Source organism: Sarcophilus harrisii, chromosome 1 (assembly GCF_902635505.1).
Source record: "Sarcophilus harrisii chromosome 1, mSarHar1.11, whole genome shotgun sequence".
NCBI classification, from domain to species: domain Eukaryota; kingdom Metazoa; phylum Chordata; class Mammalia; order Dasyuromorphia; family Dasyuridae; genus Sarcophilus; species Sarcophilus harrisii.
This window is the reverse complement of record NC_045426.1, coordinates 303,142,911-303,170,414: the sequence shown is the minus strand read 5'-3', so window position 1 is coordinate 303,170,414 and position 27,504 is coordinate 303,142,911. Positions and strand designations below refer to the sequence as shown.

The 27,504-nt window shown below is 33.4% G+C and overlaps 1 protein-coding gene across 3 annotated transcripts in view; it reads right to left on the bottom strand.

The window, feature by feature from the left end:
- The window catches only part of TXNDC11 (thioredoxin domain containing 11), a 55,632-nt gene that overhangs the window by 13,888 nt on the left and 14,240 nt on the right, over positions 1-27,504 (bottom strand). For 2 of the 3 annotated variants that reach the window (XM_031944529.1, XM_031944536.1), the window contains 3 exons: positions 12,068-12,161; positions 3,177-3,289; positions 1,362-1,562 (listed from right to left, as the gene is read on the bottom strand). In XM_031944529.1, the coding sequence (XP_031800389.1) occupies positions 1,362-1,562; positions 3,177-3,289; positions 12,068-12,161 (408 nt within the window). Of the gene's footprint in view, positions 1-1,361; positions 1,563-3,176; positions 3,290-12,067; positions 12,162-15,826; positions 15,902-27,504 lie in introns of all 3 variants that reach the window. The other variant, XM_031944541.1, reaches the window with a different exon arrangement.

The following is a 27,504-nucleotide window of genomic DNA, read 5'->3' as shown; positions in this document are numbered from 1 at the left end:
CTATTGTATTGCAATGTACACCCATATCCATTTTAACAGGAAAACAGAACTTCTATTCCTCTTTCACAGCAACTAATCCACATCTAATTTGATCAGAAACTGAAAACATTAAAAGTATTAAACATTGAAAGCTAACATTTACATAAATATTTACACCTAGAACTATTGCTACTGCTTTAGGTGAATATAAAACTTTTTTCTTTACAGTGCTCTAAAGTCTTACTGCTAATCTAAATGAATAAACTCTCAATTAATTTAGAAGGTGAGCAGATAAAAGTTTGAATGGCCAAAATATTTCAAAGAAATTAAATTTTATTATTCATAGATCTTCCCATCAGTGCCATGAACAACAAGGAAGTTTTTCATTTGTTCCTCTTTCATTTCTCTCTTACTTTCCACACAGTACAAAGTAGTACCACATAATGGAATGATCCCTAGAAATGGTGTAAATGAGATTACAGCAACTAAACAATGGTGTTAGCTGGACAAGTAGTATTAAGTTCTGCTTTTCTTTGAAGTATAAGTTAGGTTCACTCTGAAGAGACTGAGGAGTATGCAGTTAGCTTACAGTAAAGTACACTGAGTCTCTGAAATCTGTTTTAATCAATTAAGCCATTCTATGGTAAGAAGAAAATAAAAGAGATAGTAAATACAATTTAGTAACTATCCCCAGGCTTTCTACAACTTGTTATTGCTCCCTATAACTGACTACAAATGAACCATGTATAAAATAAACTTACAGAAAAAGGGAATAAACTGGGTGAAGTCAAGCAAGGGGGAAAGTGGAAATCCAATCCTGCTGATGGTTGGCAGTCACTTGAGAACTGGCTTGGTTGTCTGACTTGAAAATAGAAAAGCCAAAAAATGTTGCTGCTGGTGCTAGGATTTTACTTCTCATTCTGGATATACAAGGGGAACTGAAACAGATCAACTTCTACTTTTACTTTGTATAGAGTGTTATCTCCCTATCTCTTTTGTGCTTGTCCTTCCATTTTCTCAATTGTAATAGCAACAATGATGGTGATAATTAATAATAAAAAGCAAGAATAATTTCAATCACTTTATGTAGGGAAATTAAGAATGGTTTTGCTTTCTTCAACCTCATCCACTATCAAATAATTCTTTGTATTTAATCATTGTTGAGCTACATGGTGGATGGAGTTGAGCCAAGATGTGTTATTCACTGGCCTCAGGTTCTGACCTTTTAACTGAAGAAAAAAAAAGCTATGGACACTTGTTACTGGCACTGACTTGACGCCTTCTGAGAATTATTATAAACTATGAATTAACAAAGTGCAAATAATGATGCTTTACTTTACAATAAATATTTCTGAGTTATGCTTTCATATTATGAATCTTACCTCGTCTAATAGAGGATGACTTTCTGCTAAGGGATTAAAAGGTATAAATAAAAAAAGTGCTGGTCCTTTCTTGAGTTCATTATTCAGGAGAAGACTTTTCCCGCCATGTGGTCGCAGCCATTGAACAAGCATTTCTCGGTTTTCTAAAGCCCATTTATAAATATTTTCAGCTGTGTAGTTCATTACCTCTCTAGGAAAGACCTTTGTATAAAGGGAAACATGATAAAATCAAACCAATATCATTATCAGATTATGGAAACTATACATAAGACTAAATTTTATCTCAAAAGTTAAAAATGTAAATTTGATAGTACCAGGATATGTTAATTCACACTGAATTATCTCACTGCTGATTCTTAGGTTAATTTTTTTTTTTTGTCACTGATATTACAAATAACTATTCTAACATCTTATCTAGATTCAATTTTCACACAGTTGTCAAGTATGCATAATGAACCAATAGACACGTATATTACATCTATGCCAAGATACATCTAAGAAAATACCAATTATACTATTTTTTTCTAATTTTATTATTCCACAACAATAAAAGTTCAGGCAAAAAAAAAAAAAAAATTACATGGTCAAGTTAATTCTATGTGAATAATGTTATAAATAGGCCAAATAATAGCAAGGCAGTTGCAGGTGGAGAGCAGATTATAATGAACAAATGAAAAAAAAAAACATTTATTAAATCTTGCTATGTATGTGCCAACCACTGAGGAAACAAACAGAAAAGTCAGGCAATCATTGATCACAAGAGCTCATATTCTACCTGGAGAAGACAATACATATAGTAGGTTCAGCTAGTGAAGATGGAAATGGCTTGGTTGGTTCTTAAGGTACAGAATTAATATATACAACCACTAAGCTAGTTGGCATGTTTACTTTAATGTTCAAAAACTCTCAACAAGAACCAAAAGCTCATACAAGAATATTCATTGTAGGAAATAAATATATGATGAGAGAGTGTTCTGGGATTCTTTTTTCAGAATAAGAAAGTATTCAGTTTACACAATCAATAAATTAAAATAGTAATTTTTAGTGTTATTCTCTGTTTTTTTTAGTGTTATTCTCAATTCTGCCAGTATTATTACCTTCTAATAATGAATTTGTATCCCAAAATCATTGAGGAGAAAAATAATCTAATTTATATTGTTATACAGAAAATACTACCAGTGAGGGAAATAAACATTACAATGAGAAAGAGAAGTAGACAGCTGGTGAAAGACATAGGGAGACAAATACAGGAAAATATCTTTATGGTCTAAGGTGAAGACATCACTAAAGCTAACAAAATTACACAATTCTAAGAAAAATAAAATGAAAACTGTCCTATCTAAAGGGTAAGAAGACTAAGTAAAGTAGCAAATAAAAAGAATAGCTGTGAAAGATTATATCAAAGCTCTGGAATAAGTGCTTTGAGGTTATCTCTCCAAAACATAGTTAAAAATGAGAAACATTAAGTTAAAAGGAAAATTCAAGAGCTCCCTAAAGCTCTCCAGATATCAAATAGCCATAAACTCTTGAAACTCTCCAAGATGAATCGAAAGGGCTTAAAAATCTATCAGATCACCTTGGGAGAGAAACTTGTCATTTTATTGTTCTTGATAAATGGTATAAAGTTTACTCTGCATAAAGGGTAGGGAATAACTCCTGGGCATTTAAGCAGAAAATGTCCCATACACATTTTTGGTAATTTTATATATCAAATGAAAAACAAGATTTCATGAAAATCCCAAGAACACAAAAGTACAAAGTTCAATTAAAATTCAAGGCACCATAATGTATCAATAATGAAGAATGAATACTTACAAGTGATGTGTTGAAATGTCTATGTAAATAGACACTTCCAGAGTGCACCAAGGACACCAGCTTGGCAAGATGTTTATTTGTGATAACACCAAAGCGTAATGTTCCTAGGTAATCTGAAACAGAAGATGTTCTTTTGCTTTAAAAAATGCTTACAAAAAATAGAAGGAACAAAAGCTAAATGAATTCTTTAAAAATAGAGCTTCTTTTCATAAAATTGGCCTGGGTTCAAAGGAAGCCCACAGATCCCTGAGTGGCAGCAGAGAAATTTTTTTTTTTTCCAACTCCAAGCACCCTAGAGAGAAAATCTATAATCAAAACCAAATCTACATATGTGGCCACCTCTGACAACTAAATCTAGTCAACAAAATGTACACCTGTAATATATTCCAAATATTATTTCTTACAGTATAAACACAGTAATTCACGTAAGTAATTCTTATCCAACTGCTAAACAATTAAGAGTAAAGTGAATATATTATTGTAGTTGCTTTGGCTAGTAGAAAAAAGGAAAATATTGCAGCAATAAAAACCAAAATAAAATATCTAGAAAATGAAATAGACATGATAGTTTTATGGCTATATGCAATATTTCCTGAATTTAAGAAATTTAAAAGTAATGTTTAGCAAAACATTATAAAATCTTATAATAAAATTTTAAAATATTTTCAAAGTAAACCTCAGAAGCAAAAATAAGGTATAATAGAAATAAACTTATTTTTGTAAATTTTCCATTAAAAAGTAAATAAACCACAAGGGCAGAAATAAACTACAGTTTAAGAGAAAAATCAATGTATGGCAAGCTGGAGACTTCACATTTTAAAAAGCTGTCTTTCACTACAGAATATGATTTTATATGTATATTTAAATATCTACATAAATGTTTAAATAAGATGTACATGTACATATGTATGCAAAAGCATGTATTTAAATGTATGATTAAGAATCCTAAGGCCAATATCAAAATTTAAATCTGAGGACAAAAAATTAAGACAAGTAACTATTATTTAATAACTAAACTGGGATCAATTCTCTTCCTCTTTTGGCCTTCAAAATCATAGAACGAAAATGAAAAAAAAAGCTATCCTGTAATTAACAATATGCTACCAAAAACAACTCTTATATGTATTAAGGAAATGACATGACTGATGCACACACACACACGCACGCGCAGGTGTGCACACACACACACGCCCACCCCCATCCCCCATGGTCGTTCATGTACATTCTCTCTCTCTTTCTCCATCTTTAAGTTACTGTCACTTACTTCTCAGATGGAAAAGTAACAGGATTACTTTTTGGCTGAATTTGCCCTCTCTACTTTTCAATGCATTTTAATTATCTTTTTCTCATTTGGTCAGCCTCCTTATCCATGTGCTCTAAAATGTCCTACTTTCAGGAAATATAGTATAGTATATTAATGTTGATTCCCAAGTTAAGGCAATCTTTAATTCAAATTCTCATTGTGAAAGATAAGCAGTAGGAAAAAGGAAGCATGAAATGGTTTATTTTTTGAGCCTATTTTTTAACCTGTCATTTTGAGATGAGACCAATAAAAAGTATACTTAACATTGTTAGTCATGCTATAAATTACACATTTTAACTGTTAAATGATGTTCAAATGTGCAGATATATATGTGTGTGTATACATATACATGTGCACATGCGCGTACACCCATACACACTAGTATACTAGTATAGATATGAGTTTCTGAAATATACCAGTCCAATGTCAAATAGGTTCAGATTTCTAGTGAGTCTTTTAATGTACAAAGAGCTTAGGGACCAAGATAAAACAGAAATGGACATCAAGAAAACCCTCAGATCTTGGTGTAACAAAAAATGTGTTTCCAGTAGTGCAGTTTATCATATCTGGAGAATAACCTGAAATAAAAAGAAACTGGAGGAAGACCAGCTGTTATAAGAATCCAAGTGTGAGATAATGGAGTCTAGTAGCAATAAAAAGGAAAGTAAAATTAAAAAATATTAGGGTGGAGTAATTGCTAGGGTTCAATAACTTGCTGAAAGGTAAAAGGAGATAAAGGAAACAAGGAGGGAGAATTAAAAAAAAAAAAAAAACCTACAAAATTTTAAACCTGAGAGGACAAGAAAAAGGTTATCTCAAATGACAAAAAAAGGGTAGATAACATAGTTTCACTCTGATCACAATTATCTGGTTTTCTTCAGCTCTCTTCAGCTTTCCTTGTGCCTCCTCTCTTTTAAACCTTTGGTTATTTGATTCCTCCCTGTTCTGGCTTCACAAAATTTCCTTCTTTGGGCTGCTCTTAACAACTTAAACTTTACATTGTGTGGTTGACAATTTAGTGAAGAAGCAATCTGAACTAAAAAAATCTATTAGCAAAACAGGCATACACAATAAGTGGGTTTCCCTAGTCAGTCCTAAAACCCTGAATATAGAGATAGATTTTTATATATTTATTTATTTTTTTTTTTGTTTTGTTTTTTTTTTATTTAATAGCCTTTTATTTACAGGATATATACATGGGTAACTTTACAGGATTAACAATTGCCAAACCTCTTGTTCCAATTTTTCACCTCTTACCCCCACCCCCCCCTACATGGCAGGATGACCAGTAGATGTTAAATATATTAAAATATAACTTAGATACACAATAAGTATACATGACAAAAACATTATTTTGCTGTACAAAAAGAATCAGACTCTGAATTATTGTACAATTAGCTTGTGAAGGAAATCAAAAATGCATGTGTGCATAAATATAGGGATTGGGAATTCAATGTAATGGTTTTAGTCATCTCCCAGAGTTCTTTTCTGGGCATAGCTAGTTCAGTTCATTACTGCTCCATTAGAAATGATTTGGTTGATCTCGTTGCTGAGGATGGCCTGATCCATCAGAACTGGTCATCATCTAGTATTGTTGTTGAAGTATATAATGATCTCCTGGTCCTGCTCATTTCACTCAGCATCAGTTCGTGTAAGTCTCTCCAGGCCTTTCTGAAATCATCCTGTTGGTCATTTCTTACAGAACAGTAATATTCCATAATTTTCATATACCACAATTTATTCAGCCATTCTCCAACTGATGGACATCCATTCAGTTTCCAGTTTCTAGCCACTACAAAAAGGGCTGCCACAAACATTCGTGCACATACAGGTCCCTTTCCCTTCGATTTTTATATATTTATATATATGGCCTAGTTGTACCAGATCTCAAGAAATAAAGCAGTAATCTCACTGACTAAAAAACATGGAGTTTGAAATAAGTGGAACAGATTAGATCCACAATACAAAGTAGTAAATGAACATAATTTTGATAAACTCAAAGGCCTTGGATTTTGGACAAGAACTCACTATCTGACAAAAATTGTTGAGAAAATTGGAAAACAGTAAGGCAAAAACTAGGTATAGAGCAATTTTTCATACCATATATCAAGATATGGTCAAAAAGGGTACATGATTTAGACATAAAAGTTGCTAACATAAGCAAATTGAGGAGGATGAAATAGATTATTTGTCAGATATATGAGTAAGGGAAGAATTTAGAACCAAACAACAGAGAGCATTATGAAACGTAATTTTGATTATATTAAATTTAAAAGGGTTTACACAAACAAAACCCAAAATTAGAAGGGAAGCAGTAAACTGAGAAAAAAAAATTTTTATAACAAATATCTCTGCTAAAATCTACATTTCTTAATATAAAGAACTGAGTCAAATCTTAAAGAATAAAAGTCATTCCTCAGTTGATAAAATGGTAAAAGGTTATGAATAAGCAGTTTCAATAGAAGAAATCAAAGCTATCAAAGTCATGGGGAAAAATACTCTAAATCACTATTGATTAAAGAAATGCAAATTAAAACAACTCTTAGTTACCACCCCATAGCTCTCAGATTGGCTAATATGACAGAAAAGGAAAATGATAAACGTTGGAAGGATTATGGGAAAACTGGGACACTAATACATGGAGTTCTGAACAGATGCAAACATTCTAGAAAGCAATTAGAAATGCCCAAAAGGCAAACTGTGCATGTCCTTTGATCTAGCAATATCACTACTGGGTAGTTATCCCAAAGAGATGATTTTAAAAAAAAGAAAGAAAGAAAGAAAAAGGATCTGTTTATACAAAAATATTTATAGTGGCTCTTTCTGTGGTGTCAAAGAATTGGAAATTGAGAGGATATCCATGAAGTGAGCAATGGCTGAACAGATTGTACATAATTGTCATGGAATACTGTTGTGCTTTAAGAAATGACCATCAACAGGTGAATTTCAGAAAAGCGTGGAAAGACTTCCATGAACTGATGCAGAGTGAAGTGAATAAAACCAGAAGAACATTGTACATAGTAACAATAATAATATACAATGAATAATTGTAAGTGATTTAGTCTCAGCAATACAATGATCCAGAGTGGTGTTATTCCATTTTACAGATGTGGAAACTGAAACAGAGGTTAAGTGATTCACCCAAATGACACAAATATTAAGTGTTTGAGGATGGATTTGAACTTGAGTCTTCTCAAGTCTGGTCTCAGACACGAGCTGTGTGATCCTGGGTAAGTCATATAATTTTTTGCCTCAGTTTTCTCATCTGTAAAATGAGCTGTGGAAGGAAAAGGCAAACTCTTCCAGTATTGATGCCAAGAAAAGAGGGTATGAAGACACAACTGAAAATGACTAAACACCAACTTCATTCTTATAGCTCATCTAAATTAGACCAGATTCAGAGTGCTCAACTATATTATTACCTATGCAAAATCTTTCTGTTTCCCCATGCAATGAAAAATTAATAAACTCTAGCCAAGTCCCAAAACATAGTTTAAAATATCTTTAATAAAAGTCTTATTAAAGAAGGAAATTCAAATTTCAGTTAACTAGGAACACTTAGTTTCTAGCTTAACGTAGGACATTCTTAAATGAAGAATAATACCAAAAAATATCATTGTACATTTTCATATTCTTAAGATTCATTCTGTTAAATAAGCTCAAGATTAAAACAATAGGGGCTTTTATAGTTAATAAAACAAGCTATTCAGTTCTGAAAATAATGAAGCTTCAATATTTTACTACAGCTGATTTGTTAAAAATATTTTCAAGTGTACATTTAGTATCAAATCCATTAGAAAAAGTGCCCAGTTCCATGATTATATTTATCTATGTTAAAAAATTAAAGATAGGCAAAAAAAGTTAGTAGTAAACTCTGCTAACCTAAAATTCTATTAATACTTTTTGTTTCCTCTGAATGATATGATGTCCATAAAGATAACCATGAGGGACTCTAAGAACATGAAGTACCCTCTGAATCAAAGAGTTAAGTTTTGTTCAGTTTAGTTTTAATGAAAAGCAAGTGGTCATGGAGGTCTCGGTCAGAGATATGTGATCACATAATAGCTTGAATTTTCTGACTCCATACCTAGAGTTTTCAACTGTATATCAAAGAAGTAGTATATAGCTCAGCACTTCAGGGAAATCAAGAGACACGACATAGCCTGAACAAACGTAATTTGTGATTATTATTCTTAATAATGCTGTCATTATGGTTTGTTTGATATACCAAAACCTAATTCAAAACCTTTTTGTGTTATATCTAGATTTCCCCCCCCTGAGGCAATTTGGGTTAAGTGACTTGTCCAGGGTCACACAGCTAGGAAGTGTTAAATGTCTCAGATCAGATTTGAACTCAGGTCCTCCTGACTTCAGAGCTGGTGCTCTATACACTGCTCCACCTAGCTGCCCCTGAATTTCTATCAGTAGTACTTTGGATTTCTCAAAAACAGGTCATAGTGCAAATAGACTTCTGTCTAAAAAATGGCAATACTCACTGAGTGCAGATTAAAGCATTATTTTTTTGGTCTACTTTTCTTGTTTTTCTTTTACAACATAGCTGTTATGAAAATATTCTGCATGATTTCTTATGCATAACATTGCTTGCCTTTTTAATGGAGGAGAGGGTGAAGAGAGGGAGAGAATTTGGAAATTTTTAATAAAAAAATCAAATATATGTGGGGAGACAAGTGTGAGTAAAAGGTAAAATGATAATCAATACAAAAGCAAGGGACAGAGATTGATTATTTTGCTTAGAACACAGAATATATGAAATAACCTAACAACAGAATGGTAGATAGAATGAAATAACCTAACAACAAAATGGTAGATAGAACCAGAACATGGGAAGTTTTGAATGAAAGGTTCTGGATTTTAAATGTTATTTCAAAAGCAACTGGTAGGCCCAGAAGATTTCTGAACAGGAGATGCATGCTGCAAATAGCATGCTAGGAAGATTACTCAGGTGCAACTCAATGGTGCAGTGAATGGAGCACTACCAAGCCTGGTATCAGGAAAACTCATTTTGGAAAACAGCTTCAAAAGGTTCACAAGGACATTGGGGTAAATTCTATATGAAAAATCAAGAGTAGGAAGAATGAGATTTTCCTGAATAAAAAGATGAAAGAATGGAGAAAGGCAACTTCCAGGGAGTTGTTTGAAAAGATCAGTGTGAATTCACACAGTCTTAGCCAACATGGATTTTAGCCAACATGGATTTTCAAGCTATGTTTGGAAGATAGAAGTAACAATTAAAGAGGATAAATACAAGGCTTGAGTCCTGTAAAAACTGGTCAGGAATTTTAGGGTTATAAATGATTAGAGGCTGTCAAAGGAAGGCAGTTTAGTCATACCAGATCTAAAACTATATTATAAAGCAGCAATCATCAAAATCATTTGGTACTGGCTAAGAAATAGAGTGGTGGATCAGAGGAATAGGTTAGGTTCACAAGACACAATAGTCAATGACTATAGTAATTTACAGTTTCACAAACCCAAAGTACTTCAGCTTTTGGGATAAGAATCTACCACGTGACAAAAATTTCTGGGAAAACTAGAAAATAATATGACAGAAACTAAGTGTAGACTAACATCTCACACTAAAATAAGGTCAAAATGGGTATATGATTTAGACATAAAAGGTAATAATATAAGCAAATTAGGAGAGCAAGGAATAGTTGTTAGATCTATGGAGAAGAGAGGAATTTATGACTAAACAAGAGAAGATTATGAAATGCAAAATGGATAATTTTGATTACATTAAATTGAAAAGGTTTTGCACAAACAAAACCAATGCAGCCAAGATTAGAAGGGAAACAGAAAGATAAATAGTTCTTATAAAAGTCTTCTTTCTAAAACTATTTCTTTCTAAAAAATATAGAGAATTAAGTCAAATTTATAAGAATGCAAGTCATTCTCCAATTGATAAATGGTCAAAGGATATGAACAGACAATTTTCAGATGAAGAAATTAAAGCTACCTATAATCATATGAAAAAATGTTCTAAATCACTACTGATTAGGCAAATGCAAATTAAAACAACTCTGAGGTACCCCTTCATACTTATCGAATTGGCTAAGATGACAGAAAAAGATGACAAATACTGAAGAGGATATGGGTAAACTGAGACACTAATGAATTGTTGATAGTTGTGAACTGATCCAATCATTCCAGAGAGCAATTGGGAACTACGTCAAAACTGATCCAGTGCCATTACTGGATCTGTATTCCAAAGAGATCATAAAAGAGGGAAAAGAACTAACATGTACAAAAATGTTTGTACATCATTTTTTGTGGTGGCAAGGAATTAGAAATTGAGGGGGTGTCTATCAATTGGGGAAAGGCTGAATAAATTATGGTTTATAAATGCCATGGAATATAATTGATCTATAAAAAATGATGAGCAGGCTGATTTCAGAGAGGCCTTAAAAGATTTACATGAACGGATGCTGAGAAAGGTGAGCAGAACCAGGAGAACATTGTATGCACTATTAGCAAGAGTATGTAAGAGTATGTAGACTTAGTTCCTCTCAGCAACACATTGATCCAAAACAATTCCAATAGACTTGGAATGGAAAATGTTAGCTGTATCCAGAAAAAGAACTATGGAAACTGAATGGAGACGGAAGCATACTATTTTCACCCTTTTTTTGGTTTGCTTTTTTCTTTCTTATGGTTTTTTTCCCCTTTTTTTTCCGATTTTCCTTTCAAAATATAACTAATATAGAAATGTTTAAAATGACTGTACATGTATAATTGCTTGCTGTCTTGGGGAGAGGGGAGATAATGGAGAGAAGGAAAAATCCTGGGACTCAAACTCTTACAAAAATGAATATTGAAAACTATCTTGAGGAAGATGGCAAATTAGGTCAGAAAATTCCAAGTGCTCCAGATTTCCCCCACAAATAAAACAAAATTTCACCTCAGGCAAACATAGACCAGTGAAAAACAAATAAGACTTGGGCCAGTTGTAAGAAAGACCCCAAGATGGTAGGTTAACATATATAAAGTGTAAATACCTAGCTCCACTGAAATAGCACTAGAGAGCCAGGGCTCGGGTTCAGAGATATCCTCAGTTCAAACCACAGAAACTTTAATCTCCTGGACAGTGAGAGGAGTCATGGTCCAGGAAAATTGAAAGAACTTTAATGTTTTTTGTAACAGGCTTACAAAACTCATAGAGAATGCTGTATGTATAGTTTACCTAGATTTCTGCAAAACATTTAACAAGATATCCCTTCTTTCAGAAAGAATGGAGAAATGTCAAGTCGGTAACAACACAATTAGATGAAATTTTGAACTGAACTGAATAGCTGAAATTGAACTACTACTTTTGCTCATAGCTATGAGCTATGAGCTATTTCAGGTAGTCCACTATTGAACTATTCATGGTTCCACTATTCCAGAGTAGCAATGTCAATTGGGCTCAAAGGTCAAATGTCCAAAAGCACATTTAGATCCAGTTAATTATTTGAAGTAATAATCACCCATCAGACTTTCAAAAACAAATAGAGCACACCATAAAGTGGCATTGCTCAAATTTTTATATACATGTTTTATTGTCTTAAATTAAACTTTCTTTAAAACTTACCTTTCTTTAATGAATGTAATGCTGAAGTGAAGAATGTCAAATAACCAGGTGGCTGAGGAGAACCACTGAATTCAAAATATCCAAGTACTCCAGGCTGTAAAATAAGAATAAAAATTAGCTATCTAGATGCTCCATATCATAAATATATTTAATGTGAAAAAGCAAGTGCCATGTACAATTTAATTCAATAAATTTTCATTTAAGCATCTACTATGTTTAAGGCACTGTGCTAAGTCCTAGGGATAAAATACAACACAGTATTTCCCCTTACACTTACTAGAAGATATACAACATATATATGTGTCATGATGAATTTGCACTGTTCTTCCCCCAAAGACATTGTTATAGAGATGTGATGTGCTGGTAAAATGTCTGTACACAGACATTATTAAAGTCCCCTACGTGCAAGGCTTTTGTTCTCAAGAACTTCCTTTATAGGAAGCCAAGCTATCCTGAGAGGTGGAGGATAAGGACACTGGGTCACATTCAAGTTCCTTGCTTCTCCTGTCAAATCCAAAGAAATGATCAGACCCAGAGCTGAAGCAAGGCAATGAAGATGCTTTATGTAATGTGCATAGACAAACTGGGACAGGCAAGAGAAGCAGATGAATTCAAAACAGCAGCACATAGTTGGCAAAAATGATTAAAGCACATTTGCTTCCCCTTCCTCCTTGAGAATTGTTCAAGGAAATTTGTGATTCCTTCTATCTGCAAATATGTTTTGTTTTGTTTTATTGATTCCTCCCTTTTAATTGGTGGGGAAAAGGGCTGGGGGCTGTGAAGGAAATTAAGAAATCAACTTCTCAGATTCAAGTTACCCTTCAGGCTGCTATATCTTGTTTTAACATCTGCACATGTATTCTATTTGCTGCTGCAATTATATACACAATCATTAACAATGATTTTTGTGCAGTTCTATAAGTGTAATAACTCAGAATTCAAAGAAGAGAAGATGTTCAATTTCAAACTCAGGCAGCCAAGCTATTAAAGAGAATTTCTCCATTTGTGAACCCAGAAGAAAAACTTTTCAAGAAAATAAGCTTTCAAGGAACTGGAAATGAGTGGATGCTCATCAGTTTGGGAATGGTTGAATAAGTTATAGTATATAAATGTATTGGAATATTACTGTTCTATAAGAAATGATAAGCATGCTGATTTCTGAAAAACCTGGAAGGACTTCTATGAACTGATGCTAAGTGAAGTAAGCAGAACCAAGAAAACACCTACACAAAAAAATTATGTGATGATTTGGATCTTTTCAACAATGAGGTAATTTAAAGCAATTCCAATGGACTTGTGATGGAAAGAGTCATCTGAATCCAGAGAGAGAACTAAGGAGACTGAATGTGGATCAAAGCATAGTTTTTACTTTTTGCTGTTGTTTATTTGCTTGTTTTTTTCTTTCTCATATTTTTCCCCCTTTTGATCTAATTTTTCTTGCGCATTATGATGAACAATTGCATGTTTAACCTATATTGGATTGCTTGTGCTAGGGCAGGAGGAAGGGGGAAGAAAGGGAAAAAAATCTGAATACAAGGTTGTTGGAATCTTTACAAACTGTTAAGCCATTAGAGTTGATAGAGACAATAATTATCTAATTTGGCATGGTTCAATATGATTGATTTGATCTTAGAAGGAGATATTTTGGGCCAGAACTTGAAACAAGATACTAAGTACAACTTATAGAAACAATGCTTGTGTTCATACCTTTAGAGAGCTCATAAGTATCTAAGTACTCAATGGAGTTCAGGGCTTAGTATGAGATATCCGAATTCACACCTCCCTTAGGGCCAGAGAGCACTCTGAGAGATAACCCAGAATCCCTCTCTCTCCAGAAGGAGGAGTTAACCTTTGGGAGATCATATATATACAGGAAGCTCTTAGAGCTAGAGAGAGTTATTTGGGAACATTCCCAGGGGTCAGAGAGGAGCACTCTGCGAGGAAGCCCACAAGCCCTATCTTTGAGGCAAGAGAGATTCCTTATAAATTCTACCTTGATGCTGGCTGGAGTCGGAAGGACAAACCTTTGGATTTGGAGACATTCGGGCGGAGCTCTTAGAACCAAGAGGAGAGATAGGCTTCTGAGCTAACCGGGCTATATTGAGGGACACAATAAAAGATCTGAACTTTTTATCAGCTGGCTGTGATTTTGGAGTAATTATTCACTTGTAACTGAAACTAAGGCTGCCTCCAGAAAACCTCCCCGAGAAACCTACTTTTTCCCAGAGAGAACAATTATTATTATTTTAAAGAAGAGAAAAACACCAACACAAGATTTTGCAAAGGGAATGTTGAAAACTATCTTTGCATGTATTTGAAATATAAAATACTATTTTAAAGTCATATTGAAATAAAAGATTTTTTTTTTTACAATTAAAAAAAAAAAAGAAGCTTGTGAGCTGAAAGGTAAGGGGTCTGCTGTGTCTGTGTCTAAGTGCTCCTTGTAACATTACTACTCATACTTAGAATGGCTAATCAGCTAGCCAAAAAGCATTTAGTAAAACATAGTGTGGTAGGCAAAAAAAGCTCCTGCTCTCAATACCACATCTCACATTATATAAGGGGAGAGAGAACATGGAAATAACTATGTACCAACAACTTATATATGGGTAAATGAAAGGTGATAATTGGGGAAAGAAGACTAAAAAAGGCCTTCTGCATAAGACAGAATTTCAGTCGAATCTTGAGTAGAAAACCAGGGATGCTAGAAGGTCAAGGTAAGAAAAGAGAGCATTCCTGAAATGGAGAATAGTTAGTGCAAGTACACACTCAAGGTCTCATATATAGCAAATAGGCCAGTATAACGACCTAGAATACATGGACATGAGAGAGAGAAAATAAAGTGTAAAAAGAATGAACCAGGTTGAAAAGGGGTTTGAAATTCCAGAGGACCTTATATATGATCTTGGAGGTGACAGAGAACTTCTGGAGTTTAGTGGCTGGCTTCTGACATTAAATCATGGGCACAGGCAGGCAACGTACACACACACACACACACACACACACACACTCCTGTTCTCTTACAAGTAGAACAAAAGGATATTAATACACGAAAAAGAAGACAAAGTGCTCTTAAAAATCTGAAAAGGACACTTGCAAGCAAGAGAATGGGGTATAGAAAGACTTACACATAAATAGGTTGTATTTTAAACAAATATGAGGACGAGATATATTCTAAGTAAGGAGGAGAGCTTCCTAAATGCATGAAGGCAAGAAATAGCATGCCAAATGCAGGCAACAACTTGGCAGGAATCATGTGAAATAAAGCCAGAAAGATAGTTTAGAGACAAATTGTAGACAAGACTTAAATGCCAGGATGTAACTATTTCATTATGTAGGCAAAAATAGGATATATATGTGGTGTTTATGCCTCCATCATGGAAATATTGTAACTTTTAAAATTACATAACTTAATATAAAAAGGGGAAAATCTAGTAGGTAGATAATTGTCTCTGAAGTCAGGAAAACCTGGCCTGACCAAACTATTTATTATAGTAGTTAGTATTTTAAGTAACTCTTAAGACTTTAAAATGCAAAGCAGCTTGGTAGAGGAAGTTTGTTCAGTTTCCTATATAACAAGGGAATCACTAGTGCAATTTTCTTTTTCTTTTTTTAAAAGAAATGTTATAATTTAAAATATAATTGATACCTGGATTCAGGAAAGATAAGAATTGAAACACATAACAGAGTAACCATTATTTCTCAAGATAAAAGATCAGTAGTTTAAAAATTGTTCCATATCCCAACTGAACTTATTGCCTTTACCCCAAATAATTTTCCCTTCACACCTTTCCTACAAGCACAAACATTTTCACAATCCCCTGAGCTCAAAACCTTGGGATTGGGAGTTAGAACTCTGAGTTTTCTTTCTAGCCTCACAACTTTCAATGACCTTGTTCTTTTAGTATTTCCTCCTGCAATGTGTCTTGGAGCAGTAGTGTCAAAATGAAATAGAAAAGGATCCTTGGAGGCCAGATATTGACTCAGGACATCACAAATTAATATCATCTATTGTACTATATTTATATTTATTTTATTAAACATCTTCCAATTGTATTTTAATCTAGATCCTATCTAACACTTTCTGGATATGGGCTACAGCAGTGAGTTTGACCTCAGTGTCTTAAAAGTCATACTTCTCTATTCATTCCAAGCATTGTTCAACTCTTTATCTTCTGAATTGCTTCAATATAATCCAAATTGTTCTCCCTCATTCTAGTCTCCCTACTTTTTCAATTCTTCCTGTACATGGCTTCCATCATATTACTCCTCTGATTAAGAATCTCTTCTTAATTAAAGCTGTTCTTTTCTGTGATACTCCTGACAGATGGTCATCCAGTCTGTTTCAAAATGTTTATGTTGGGGGATTCATTTATTCATAATCCAGCTTATTTTTCTGTTGGAGATCTCTAATTATAAGAAAATTACTATTTATACAGAGTCAAATCTTACTTCACTTTTTTTTTTTTTTAACAATACAGAATAAATCTAATGTAATTAGAGGGCAATAATTCAAACAGATAGCATGGGTTGTCAACTTTCCTCTTTAATTATTGACCCTTAAATAGCATTTTAAGGTTTACAAAGCACTCATTGGCACAACAAAGATCTCTTCTTATTTCTCCAGTTTTCTTCCACCTTCTACAAACTGCAATATAACACTGACCTCCCTCCAGATACTGTTCATTTTCATTAGCTGTCCCCCATGCCTAGAACACTCTACCTCCTCATTTTTACCTCATTGCTTCCTTTAGGTCTAAGTTAAAGACCTACTTTAGAAACAAGAAGCTTTTCTTAAACTCAGTGCCTTCCTTCTGAGATTACCCCCAATTTTATCCTATCTAGATCTTGTTAGTACATACATCAATTCTTTGTGATGCATTTAGTGGCAGTGCAGAGAGTTGTGGAATCCTCTCTGGTCGATGCAGGTCCAACATGAAATAATTCATGAACCCGAAAAGTCTGAATGGCAAAAGGGATTTTTATTGCCACTGAGAAACCAGCTTTGCTAGGCAGACAGAATTCTTAGTGGCAAGGTCCTGTCAGAGAAATAGAGGTTATCACTGAGAAGAGGATATCTTCACAGTGGGCAAAAGTCCTGATAGGCAGCTGTGCCAAGAGGAGAGGTCCCTTGACAAAGCATAATCCTACTTCAGACTTCTGTAGAGATTTGGAGTTCAGAATAGTCCTTTTTATTGGCAGTCTGGAAGTAGGGCTTCCATTGAATGAGATTCCTTAAATATTGTCACTGCCCCCAGGACTAGGTTTCCAGTTGAATGAGACTACTTAAGTTACTGGGTTAAGTTACATTCTCCAACTGAGCTACTAGGAGTGGTCCTGGGCTAATCTTAATGAAACCACTTACCTGCCCTGAAGGGTGAGTATCAGGAGAATTTCAGAGCTCACCCCCATGGCTTCCACCCCAAAAGTCAGGGGGACAGTTTCAGGGTTCATCCCTGTCATTTGTAGGTTGTGTCCCGGATCAGATTGTGAACTCCTCAAAAGCAAGAGCTGTTGTTTGCTGTTCTTTGCATCCTTAGTATGTAGTACAGTACCTGGCACACAGGATTCATTTAATAAATGCTAAATGACTGATGAAGAAATTGAGGTCTAGGGAGGTAAATTGTTCAAGATGGGATGACTTTCAATCCAAAATCTCTCCAGCCATGCTCTTTTCTATTATATCACATTTATTCCCACTTTTCTATACCTTTTCTCAAGTGGATTCTTCCAATTTAGAATGTTTCCCCCTCCTCTTCCAACTCATGTAATCATTATTCTTCCTAGTTCAACTGAATTCCTATAAAAAGCAGCAGCAGCACAGTTTAGCTCTTGTTGGCCTCTTTGACTAATGATTTAAAATTCGGATTTATAAGAGAGCCCACTAACACTTCTAATGCAAATCATGTGTTCCTTTTAAAAAGATTAAGGTTAGCATGCATATTTTTATGCAAATGTAAGTAATCAAAAATATCTGAAAATCTAGCAAATGAATTTCAACATCAGCTAAAGTAATTAATTAGGGGATACATCCACAATCAAAGAAGATTATTGCATCATTAACTTCTCATCTATTTTCACTTAAAAAAAAAAAACAAAAAAAAACAACCCACCAAGTAAACCTGGAATTAGATTAGGATTAACCCCATTTTTGGACTCTTCAAATTAAATTCATTTAAGCAAGCATTTATTAAGTAGCTTTTATATATAATGCTATGCCACTATGGTCATTATGTTAGAAGCTGGAGGAGAGAAAATTTTCATTAGGGTCAGTACCTTAATGGAACTTACAGTCGGGCAAGTTTAAAATTATGTTGCTATAGTGGTAGTGGAGGTGGCATTCCAGATGTGCTCAACTTTTTGTGATCCCAATTGGGATTTTCTTGGCAAATACTAGAGTGGTTTGCCATTTCCTTCTTCAGCTAATTTTATAGATGAGGAACTGAGTGAATTGAAGTGAATTGTCCAGAGTCACACAGGTAGTAAATGTCTGAGAATACATTTGAACTCAGGTCCTTTCATTCCGGGCCAGCCCTTTATCCACTGTGTCACCTAGATAGTCCCAAGTAGCAGTAATAGTTTTAAAATAATAGTATTTTAAAATAGCTATTAAAATTAAAATAGCTATTTTCAGAGACAGAATAGATAACAATCATTAATATTAGCTAGTATTTATATACTGCTTTAAGATTTGCAAAGGTCATTTCCTATTTTATCTCTTTTGGATCTCACAACAATCCTGCAAGGGACAGATGAGTAAACTGAGGCTAAGATTAAATGATTTGCCCAGAATCACACAACTAGTAAACATCTGAGTAAGGATTTTTTTCCTGGACTCCTGCTCCTACATGCTATGCATTGCACCACTTACTGCCTCCCAGCTTCATGGTATATAACAGGCTACCAAGCCACGTGAAGAGGAGAAAAGGGACCCAAAGAATCTCTAGCCATATAAAGTTATCAGTCTTTTAATATAATTCCATGTTATAGCCCTTTGTTGCTTAATTACCTACTACCCACAGCTCAGCAGAATGATGTGGCAGAATAGAAAGAAATATAAATTTGCAGGCAAAATTCTTAGGTTTAAGGACAAACCACTTAAGCTTTATATGTCTCATCTGTAAAATGAAGATAGTACTTTCAACTCTATCCCCCATAAGATTGTTATGAGAATAAGATATAATTGAAGGAACCTGCTCTGTAACTCAAATGTTGGTTAATTGTGGGGGAGTGGGGCACTAAAAATTCAGGTATTTGGTTAAGGTTACACAGCCAAAATCTGTTTTACATTGGGACTTGAACCTGCACCTCCTGACTGAGGCCAGCTTTCTACCCATTAGGCAATGCTGACTCTCACTAAAACTAAAATTGTATAACTTATTCTTTGACTTAAGAGGATATTTTATGTTCTTGTAGCACTTTAAGGATAACTTTATAAACATCAGTTACCACTATTCTGTGAAAACAATAAGTAATAGTTAATAGAGCTGTCCAGAAAATTACTTCTGGAATTTTTAAAAATCAGACCTGCATTTTCACTAGTATTGAGAACTCCAGGTGAGGAAATTACTTCTATCAATGCAGACCAACAGCTGTTCTATAGTATTTGGAGTGTTATGTGGAGCACCAACTGATTTATCCAAAGTTACACAGCTAGCACATATGAAAGGAAGGACTTTAACCTGGGTTCTCCTGCCTTCTATCCACTTAAATGTAAATAATTATTACTATTACTTCTTATGAAAGAGAAGAAAAATCTATTTTAATTTTTTATGTTAAATATAGTAAAAATATATATTAAATCCATTATATATAGACATATTTATACAATTATCTTGCTGTAGGAAAAAAATCAGATAAAAAAATAAAATGAGAAAGAAAATAAAATGCAAGCAAATAACAAAAGGAGTGAAAATGCTATGTTGTGATCCACACTCAGTTCCCACAATCCTCTCTCTGGGTGTAGATGGCTCTCACCATCACAAGATCATTGGAACAGGCCTAAATCATCTCATTGTTGAAAAGAGCCATGTTTATCAGAATTGATCATCATATAATCTTGTTGTTACCATGTACAATTGTTATAATTCTTACAAGGTGATAAGTCACTGGAATTGATAGGCATTCCAGAAGATTCACAAGCCAGAAGGACAAGCCCACTAGAGGAGGCAAGACAGATTCATTCCAACTTCCACCTTGGTGCTGACTGGAGACATTGGAAGGATGAGAGGCTGAAGCTGACAGAGGCAAAAGACTAGCGGCAAGAGCTCTTGGAACCAAGGAGAGAGATAGGCTTCTAAGAAAACTAACTGGGCTATTTTGGAAGAAATAAAGGACTGGACTTTAATCCCTGGATGCATTTGAGGTGATTATTACACTGAACTGAAACTAAGGCTGCCTCCAGAAGCTCCCCAAGAAACCTGCTCCCAGAGAACATTATATTTTAGAGAAGAGAACATTATATTTTAAAGAGAACAATGATCTCGTGATCATGCTTATTTCACTTAGCATCAATTCACATAAATCTCTTCAGGCCTCTCTGAAATCATCCTGCTAATCATTTCTTATAGAACATTTTTTTCAGTTATTTATTTTTTTAATAGCTTTTTATTTACAAATATATGGATAGGTAATTTTTCAGCATTGACAGTTGCAAATCCTTTTGTTCCAACTTTTTCCCTTCTTCCCCCCCACCCCTTCCCCCAGATGGCAGGTTGACCAATACATGTTAAATATGTTAAAGTTATAAGTTAAATACAATATATGTATATATGTCCAAACAACTATTTTGCTGTATAAAAAGAGTCAGACTTTGAAGTAGTGTACAATTAGCCTGTGAAAGAAATCAAAAATGGAGGCGGACAAAAATAGAGGGATTGGGAATTCTATGTAGTGGTTCATAATCATCTCCCAGAGTTCTTTCCCTGGGTGTAGCTAGTTCAGTTCATTACTGCTCTATTGGAACTGATTTGATTCATCTCATTGTTGAAGAGGGCCAGGTCTGTCAGAATTGATCATCATATAGTATTGTTGTTGAAGTAAATAATGTTCTTCTGGTCCTGCTCATTTCACTCAGCATCACTTCATGTAAGTCTCTCCAGGCCTTTCTGAAATCATTCTGATGGTCATTTCTTAAAGAACAATAATATTCCATAATATTCATATACCACAATTTATTCAGCCATTCTCCAATTGATGGGCATCCACTCAGTTTCCAGTTTCTGGCCACTACAAAAAGGGCTGCCACAAACATTTTTGCACATGTGGGTGCAACATGTGGGTCCCTCCTTTAAAATCTCTTTGGGATATAAGCCCAGCAGAAACACTGCTGGGTCAAAGGGTATGCACAGTTTGATAACCCTTTGGTTCCAAAATTGCTCTCCAGAATGATTTGATCCATTCACAATTCCACCAACAATGTATTAGTGTTCCGGTTTTCCCACATCCCCTCCAACATTTGTCATTATCTGATTTCCTGTCATTCTAGCCAATCTGAGAGGTATATAGTGACATCTCAGAGTTGTCTTAATTTGCATGAGAAATCTATTTTATACCTAGCAAGATCTATACTTAAGTTTATGCTTTCATTTTACAGATCTACATAAACCATTAAATTCATTCTAAATAGTAATGAAAATATCACAATTAGAGATTAAATAAGATTGCTGTTATAGCTATCTCCTTTATGACATCAATATGACTGTTACCAAATAAAACATTATAATGTTATGTATTTCCTTATATATATTCATGTGAAAACAGTGGAATATATTTAATTCTCAACTTCCAAGTAAATCTTTAAAGAGATTACCTCATTAGCTTTTGTTAAATGAAAAATGGGTAGATTTTTTGATATACTGCTGTAATACAAAACTTGAGAGGTATTGATGACTGAAAAAGGGTGCTGCAATTCTAGATAGGCAATATATTTATTCAACATCATACCTTGGTTGAAACAACTTTTGGTGGGGCTTAAACGTTCAAATGAGAGAATATTAAAAATTTAGCACCCCAAACATGCAAAAGTACCTCACAGACATATACTGCCAAAGAAATGAAAAGAATTAGCAAAATTAAATAACTATTCTAGATGCCTTTCAGGTTGTGAGTTAAAAACAGAAGGCAAAAAAGTTGGAAAAAAATTCCATAAATGCTAATTAATAATTAATAATGCTAACTATACTGTTTTAAATGGTGACTGTCTGGCAAACATTCAAAAAACTATAGTAATATATAACTTTGAAACATAATAGTTCTGAGATTATAACATAATACTTTCAAAAAAGACACTTAAAGGGGGCGATATAAGGATGGGAAGACAAAGAGTTTGTTTATTTCCTGGTAATTTAACATTAAAAGTTTCTGAATTTGAAGCTGGAAAACAATTTTTAGAGGAAGTATCTCTAATAAAGGCCTAATTTCTCAAATATAGAGAGAAATAAGTCAAATTTATAAAGATACAATCATTCTCCAAGTGATAAACAGTCAAAGAATAATTTTTTACAAGTTTTCAGATGATGAAATCAAAACTATATACAGTAACGTGGAAAAAAAAGAAAAAACTAATTCACTATTGATTAGAAAAATACAAACTAAAACACCGCTGGGGTACCACCTCACATCTATCAGACTGACTACACAGAAAAGGAAAATGATAAATGTTGGAGAAAGATGTAAGAAAATTAGGACCTTAATGCATTGTTGATAAAGTTATAAATGGATTCAACCAATCTGGAAAGGAATTAGGGCAATCAAACTTTGCATACACTTTGGGGAAAGGACCTATTTGTACAAAAATATTTATATTAGCTCTTTTTGTGGCAGCAAAAAAATTGGATATTAAATAGATGCCCATCAATTGGGGAATGAATGTTGTGGTATATAAAATGTAATGGAATATTATTGTGGTATAAGAAATGATGAGCAGGATGGTTTCAGAAAAACCTGGAAAGATGTACATGAACTAATAGAAAGTGAAATGAGCAGAACCAGGAGACACCATAGTGTCTCCTCTAAGTAAGCTAGACTTAACAGCAATACTATAAGGATGATCATCTATGATTGCCTCAGCTCTTCTAAAGAATACAGTGATTCAAGACAATTCTAAAAGACTCATGATAGAAAATGCTATCCACATCCAAAAATCCGATGGAATCTAAATGGACATCATCATAGCATACTATATTTTCACTTTATTATTTTTAGTTTTTTTTCCCTTTTGTTCTGTCAGAATATGACTAAAATGGAAATATATTTTATATAATTGCATATATATAACCTATATCAAATTTCTTATGAGGAGAAAGAGAGGGAGGTATTTGGAGCTCAAATTTTGATTTGAAAAATGAATATTAAAGATTGTGTTTACAAAGTAATTAGAAAAAATAAAATACTATTTAAAAGAAGGAAGACACAACCAAAACGACTAAACAACAACAAATCAAAACTACCTGTTTGGGGTTGAGAAAAAGATCAAGGAAATCAAAAAGATATATCCATGATTAAACCAAATGTACTGAGAAAATACTTTACAACAACAACAAAAAGTTTCTCAGTTTGTTCTAATTGAACTTTGGGGAAATCTATGTTTTGCAACACTCTGTCAAATTTAAATCTGCCCCTCTCGTGGGACTAGATTATTTTTGAGAAATGAAAACAACACTTCAAAACATATGTCATAGATTCTGGCAAATGTTCTTTTTTTTATCCTCCCCATAGAGAAAAAGGGGATGTGAAAGAAATCAAACATATCCAACCCACAAAATATGCAGATAATTATTCTATGACTCCTGTATGTTTAACTGTAAATATCTAGAAACTAATAAATTTTTAAAAAGAGCTATTTGGGGCAGCTAGGTACCACAGTGGACAGAGCACCAACCTTGAAGTCAGGAGGACCTGAATTCAAATATGAACTCAGACACTTAATACTTCCTAGCTGTGTGACCCTGGGCAAGTCACTTAATCCCAATTGCCTCAGCAAAACAAACAAACAAAAAAAGTAAGTTACTTGAATCCCTTTTCAATTTCACAATAATTATATTTTAGAATATTAATCTAAGAATAAACCAGATTACTCAGGTATATGTTTACACCCAGTATGCGTCAACCTGTTTTCTTCATTAAAAAAAATTAGGCTTTGGGCTATACTAATTATAGGCTGACCTTCATTCTGTACTAATGGGTCAATCATCCGTATCTAGCTTCTGTCCCCCAGCTCTATTCATTCATCTATTAACAATTGCTTTATTAGCTGCAAAAATAGATGTAATGAAGTCTTCCAAATTTTTAAAAAATTTTATTTTTTTTATTATAACAACTTTTTATTGACAGAAGTCTTCCAACTTCTAAAAGATCCACTTTATATATAGACTCAAATTTATGCAAAATTTTTCATATTTAAAATTCTTTATAATTTAACTTGCACATGATGGAAAGTAGTCACCATTATGCATAGGCTGTTTTATATGGATTAAAGTTTGCCAGGAAAACAAATGTTCATTAATAGCTTAGCAAAAAAACACTTCTCTCTTGGATGTATAGTATTTGCAGTTCTCTGTAAATTTTAGCAAATGGTTTGTACACCCTCTTGTGGTTCTAGGAGTGGATCAACTTTTCTTGGCTTTTTTTTTTTTTTTTTTTTGCTCTTTAATATTTGTCATTCCTAACTAAAGTTACACATCACATTTTTTAAAGTATGAAGTCATTTTATTCACCAACTATATTAAATTGTAACTTTAAATTTAAGTAACTATCCCACCACCCTCTGTCCAACATTCAGAGAAGTATCATACTGACAATGTATAAAGACAGTGTACTGGATTATCTCAATCAACAAGTATTTGTTAAATGTTTACTGTGTGCCAAGCATTCAGAATACAAATTAAAAACCAAAACAATCTCTGACCTTAAGTAAAAAGATAGAAAGACAAACTGATACATAGATATGTGTGTGTAGGGGTGAATGATGGGCATGTGTGTACATTCTGAGCAAAATATTCTACTGGTAGCAAGCAACACATATACATGTAAAGAAAACACAAAATAATCTCTGAAAGGATACCAGTGGAAGAGAAGGGAGAAGAGAAGGGAAATCAAGAAAGACCTCATGAAGGTAGTAATTAAGCTGATCATTAAAAAAAGTAGGGAACTAACAGGTGAAGTTGAAGAGGCTAGGTACTCCAAAAGTGGAAACAACCTGTGAAAAGGTACAGGGACAAAAGATAGAAAGTTATATGCAAGGGATAACAAAGAGATCACAGAATGTTTAAGGGAGAGTAATATGTAGTAAGTCAACAAACATAGAATAGAAACAGAGTAAGACTTTAGATGGCAAAGAAAGGAGTTTGTATTTCATCTTAAAAGTAATAGGGAGTCACTGCAAAGAAGATTTATACTTGAGGAATATCACTTTGGAATTTCTGTGCAGAATAGATTGAAGAGTTAAGAAATCGTAGTAAGTATTGTTCAAAAAATAAATTTCTCACCATTAAATTTATCTAACTTATAAGACAAAAAATAGTCAAAGCCTCTTTTTCAAACTAGATAAAAGTAGCCTATATAAAGCAAAGCAGGATATTTTCAGGATATCAATGCCTGGCACAGAACCAATACTTAATAAATACTTGCTGTTTCTATTATAATTAAATAAGTTAAAGATCAAATTATTATAAAGTAGCTCTCAGCTCCTGATCATATTTTAAAAAATCATATTCTCTATGGTTAGAGAATTGGTTTAGGTAAATGTTTTTTGTTTGTTTGCTTTTTTGTTTTTTGCTGAGGCAATTGGGGTTAAGTGATTTGCCCAGGGTCACACAGCTAGAAAGTGTTAAGTGTCTGAGGTCACATTTGAACTCAGGTCCTCCTGATTTCAGGGCTAGTACTCTATCCACAATGCTACCTACCTGCCCTGATTTGGGTAAATGTTTATGAATTCAACCATTAAATTAGTCCAGACCTTTGCTTTTAGTGGGTACAGAGAGTTCCCAGTAGGGAAGCCCCCTCTACTGATGCAGAGAAGCATTAATATTTAATTACAGTTTTTTTCCATGATTTATGTTTTCAAAAGTATGTAATGAATTTAAAGAAATTTAACAAATTCAATTAATAACAACTTTTACAGAACATCTGTGAGTTTGTATACACTTAGAGGCTTGACATGATCAAAAATTATTTAGTTTGAATTATTTTCTTTTTCATGTAGTAAAGATATGGTTCGATAATTTTTACCATCTAAAACTTTCTTCTTTTTTTTTGTTGTGGGCAAACAAATTACATTCTAAAAATAAGAAAAAACAAGACCAACTGTATCCTAAATGTATTATATATAACTGCAAATGTAAATTAAGACCAAAAACTGAAACCATTGTCACTATGACAAACTACCAGAGTGTATACTAACAAAAAAGTCTTAATTTTCCATTACAACTAAATTTAAGCATACCCTATACATAAAGATCCAGATTTACAAAAAATTAAGGAGTATTTAAACACAATGGAAAACTTAAAGAGAATGGCTTTAAATAGAAAGCTCCCAAGTGAACTTATATCAATTTACCAAGATTTACCATCAATATTTGTGTAAGAGTTTAAATTTTAAAAAGTTACATATATTATCCCATTTATACTTCACAATCCTATAAAGTAGGTCATGATATTTATTAACTTTTAATTTACAAAAGAGGGAAATCTCTTTTGATCTCATGATCAAGTGTGCTATCTATGGCTCTGTGGATTGAAAAGACAGCTATTCTGACTATCATTATATAACAAAAAGAAATCAAAGATTTAGCCACAGGGAAGCTCCTTTAACAATAACATACTTTTCAATCCACAGAGCCATAGATAGCACACTATAACTGGGCTGTCAAAACACTACTCCTCTTGATCATGCCTTTCAACAGATCATATTCAACAGATCCAGATCATAATGTGGCACACTATGAAAGAGGTAGAAAAGCATTTGCTACCAACTTTCATGATTGTGAGAAAATGCTAATATATTTTTAACTTCCATTAAGAAAACTTTAATAGTTCTATACAAAATATACCAAATAACAAAAAACAACAACCAAAAAAAACCTAGTATGTACCTAGGAGCTATCACAGTTTGAACAACAGGTGTAACTAGAATCTAATTTTATTTCATGTCATTTTTATCTGGGGTCACTGATCTTACCATAAATGCTATGTTAATTACTCCAAAGCAATACTGATATTTGTAATTTTTTTTCTTTTGAGGGTGTCATAGCAAGAAGAAATGCTAACAAGACAACAAGAGAAGAATCATGATTTTTAGAGAGCATTTTGCAGAATTAGAGGATTTTTATAATCAGATTTAAAAACAAACCATAATCCCAACAAACTTTATTACAATACAGAATTCCAATTAACTGTACAATCAAGATACAGAAGATGTTAAATAAAGCTAATGATAT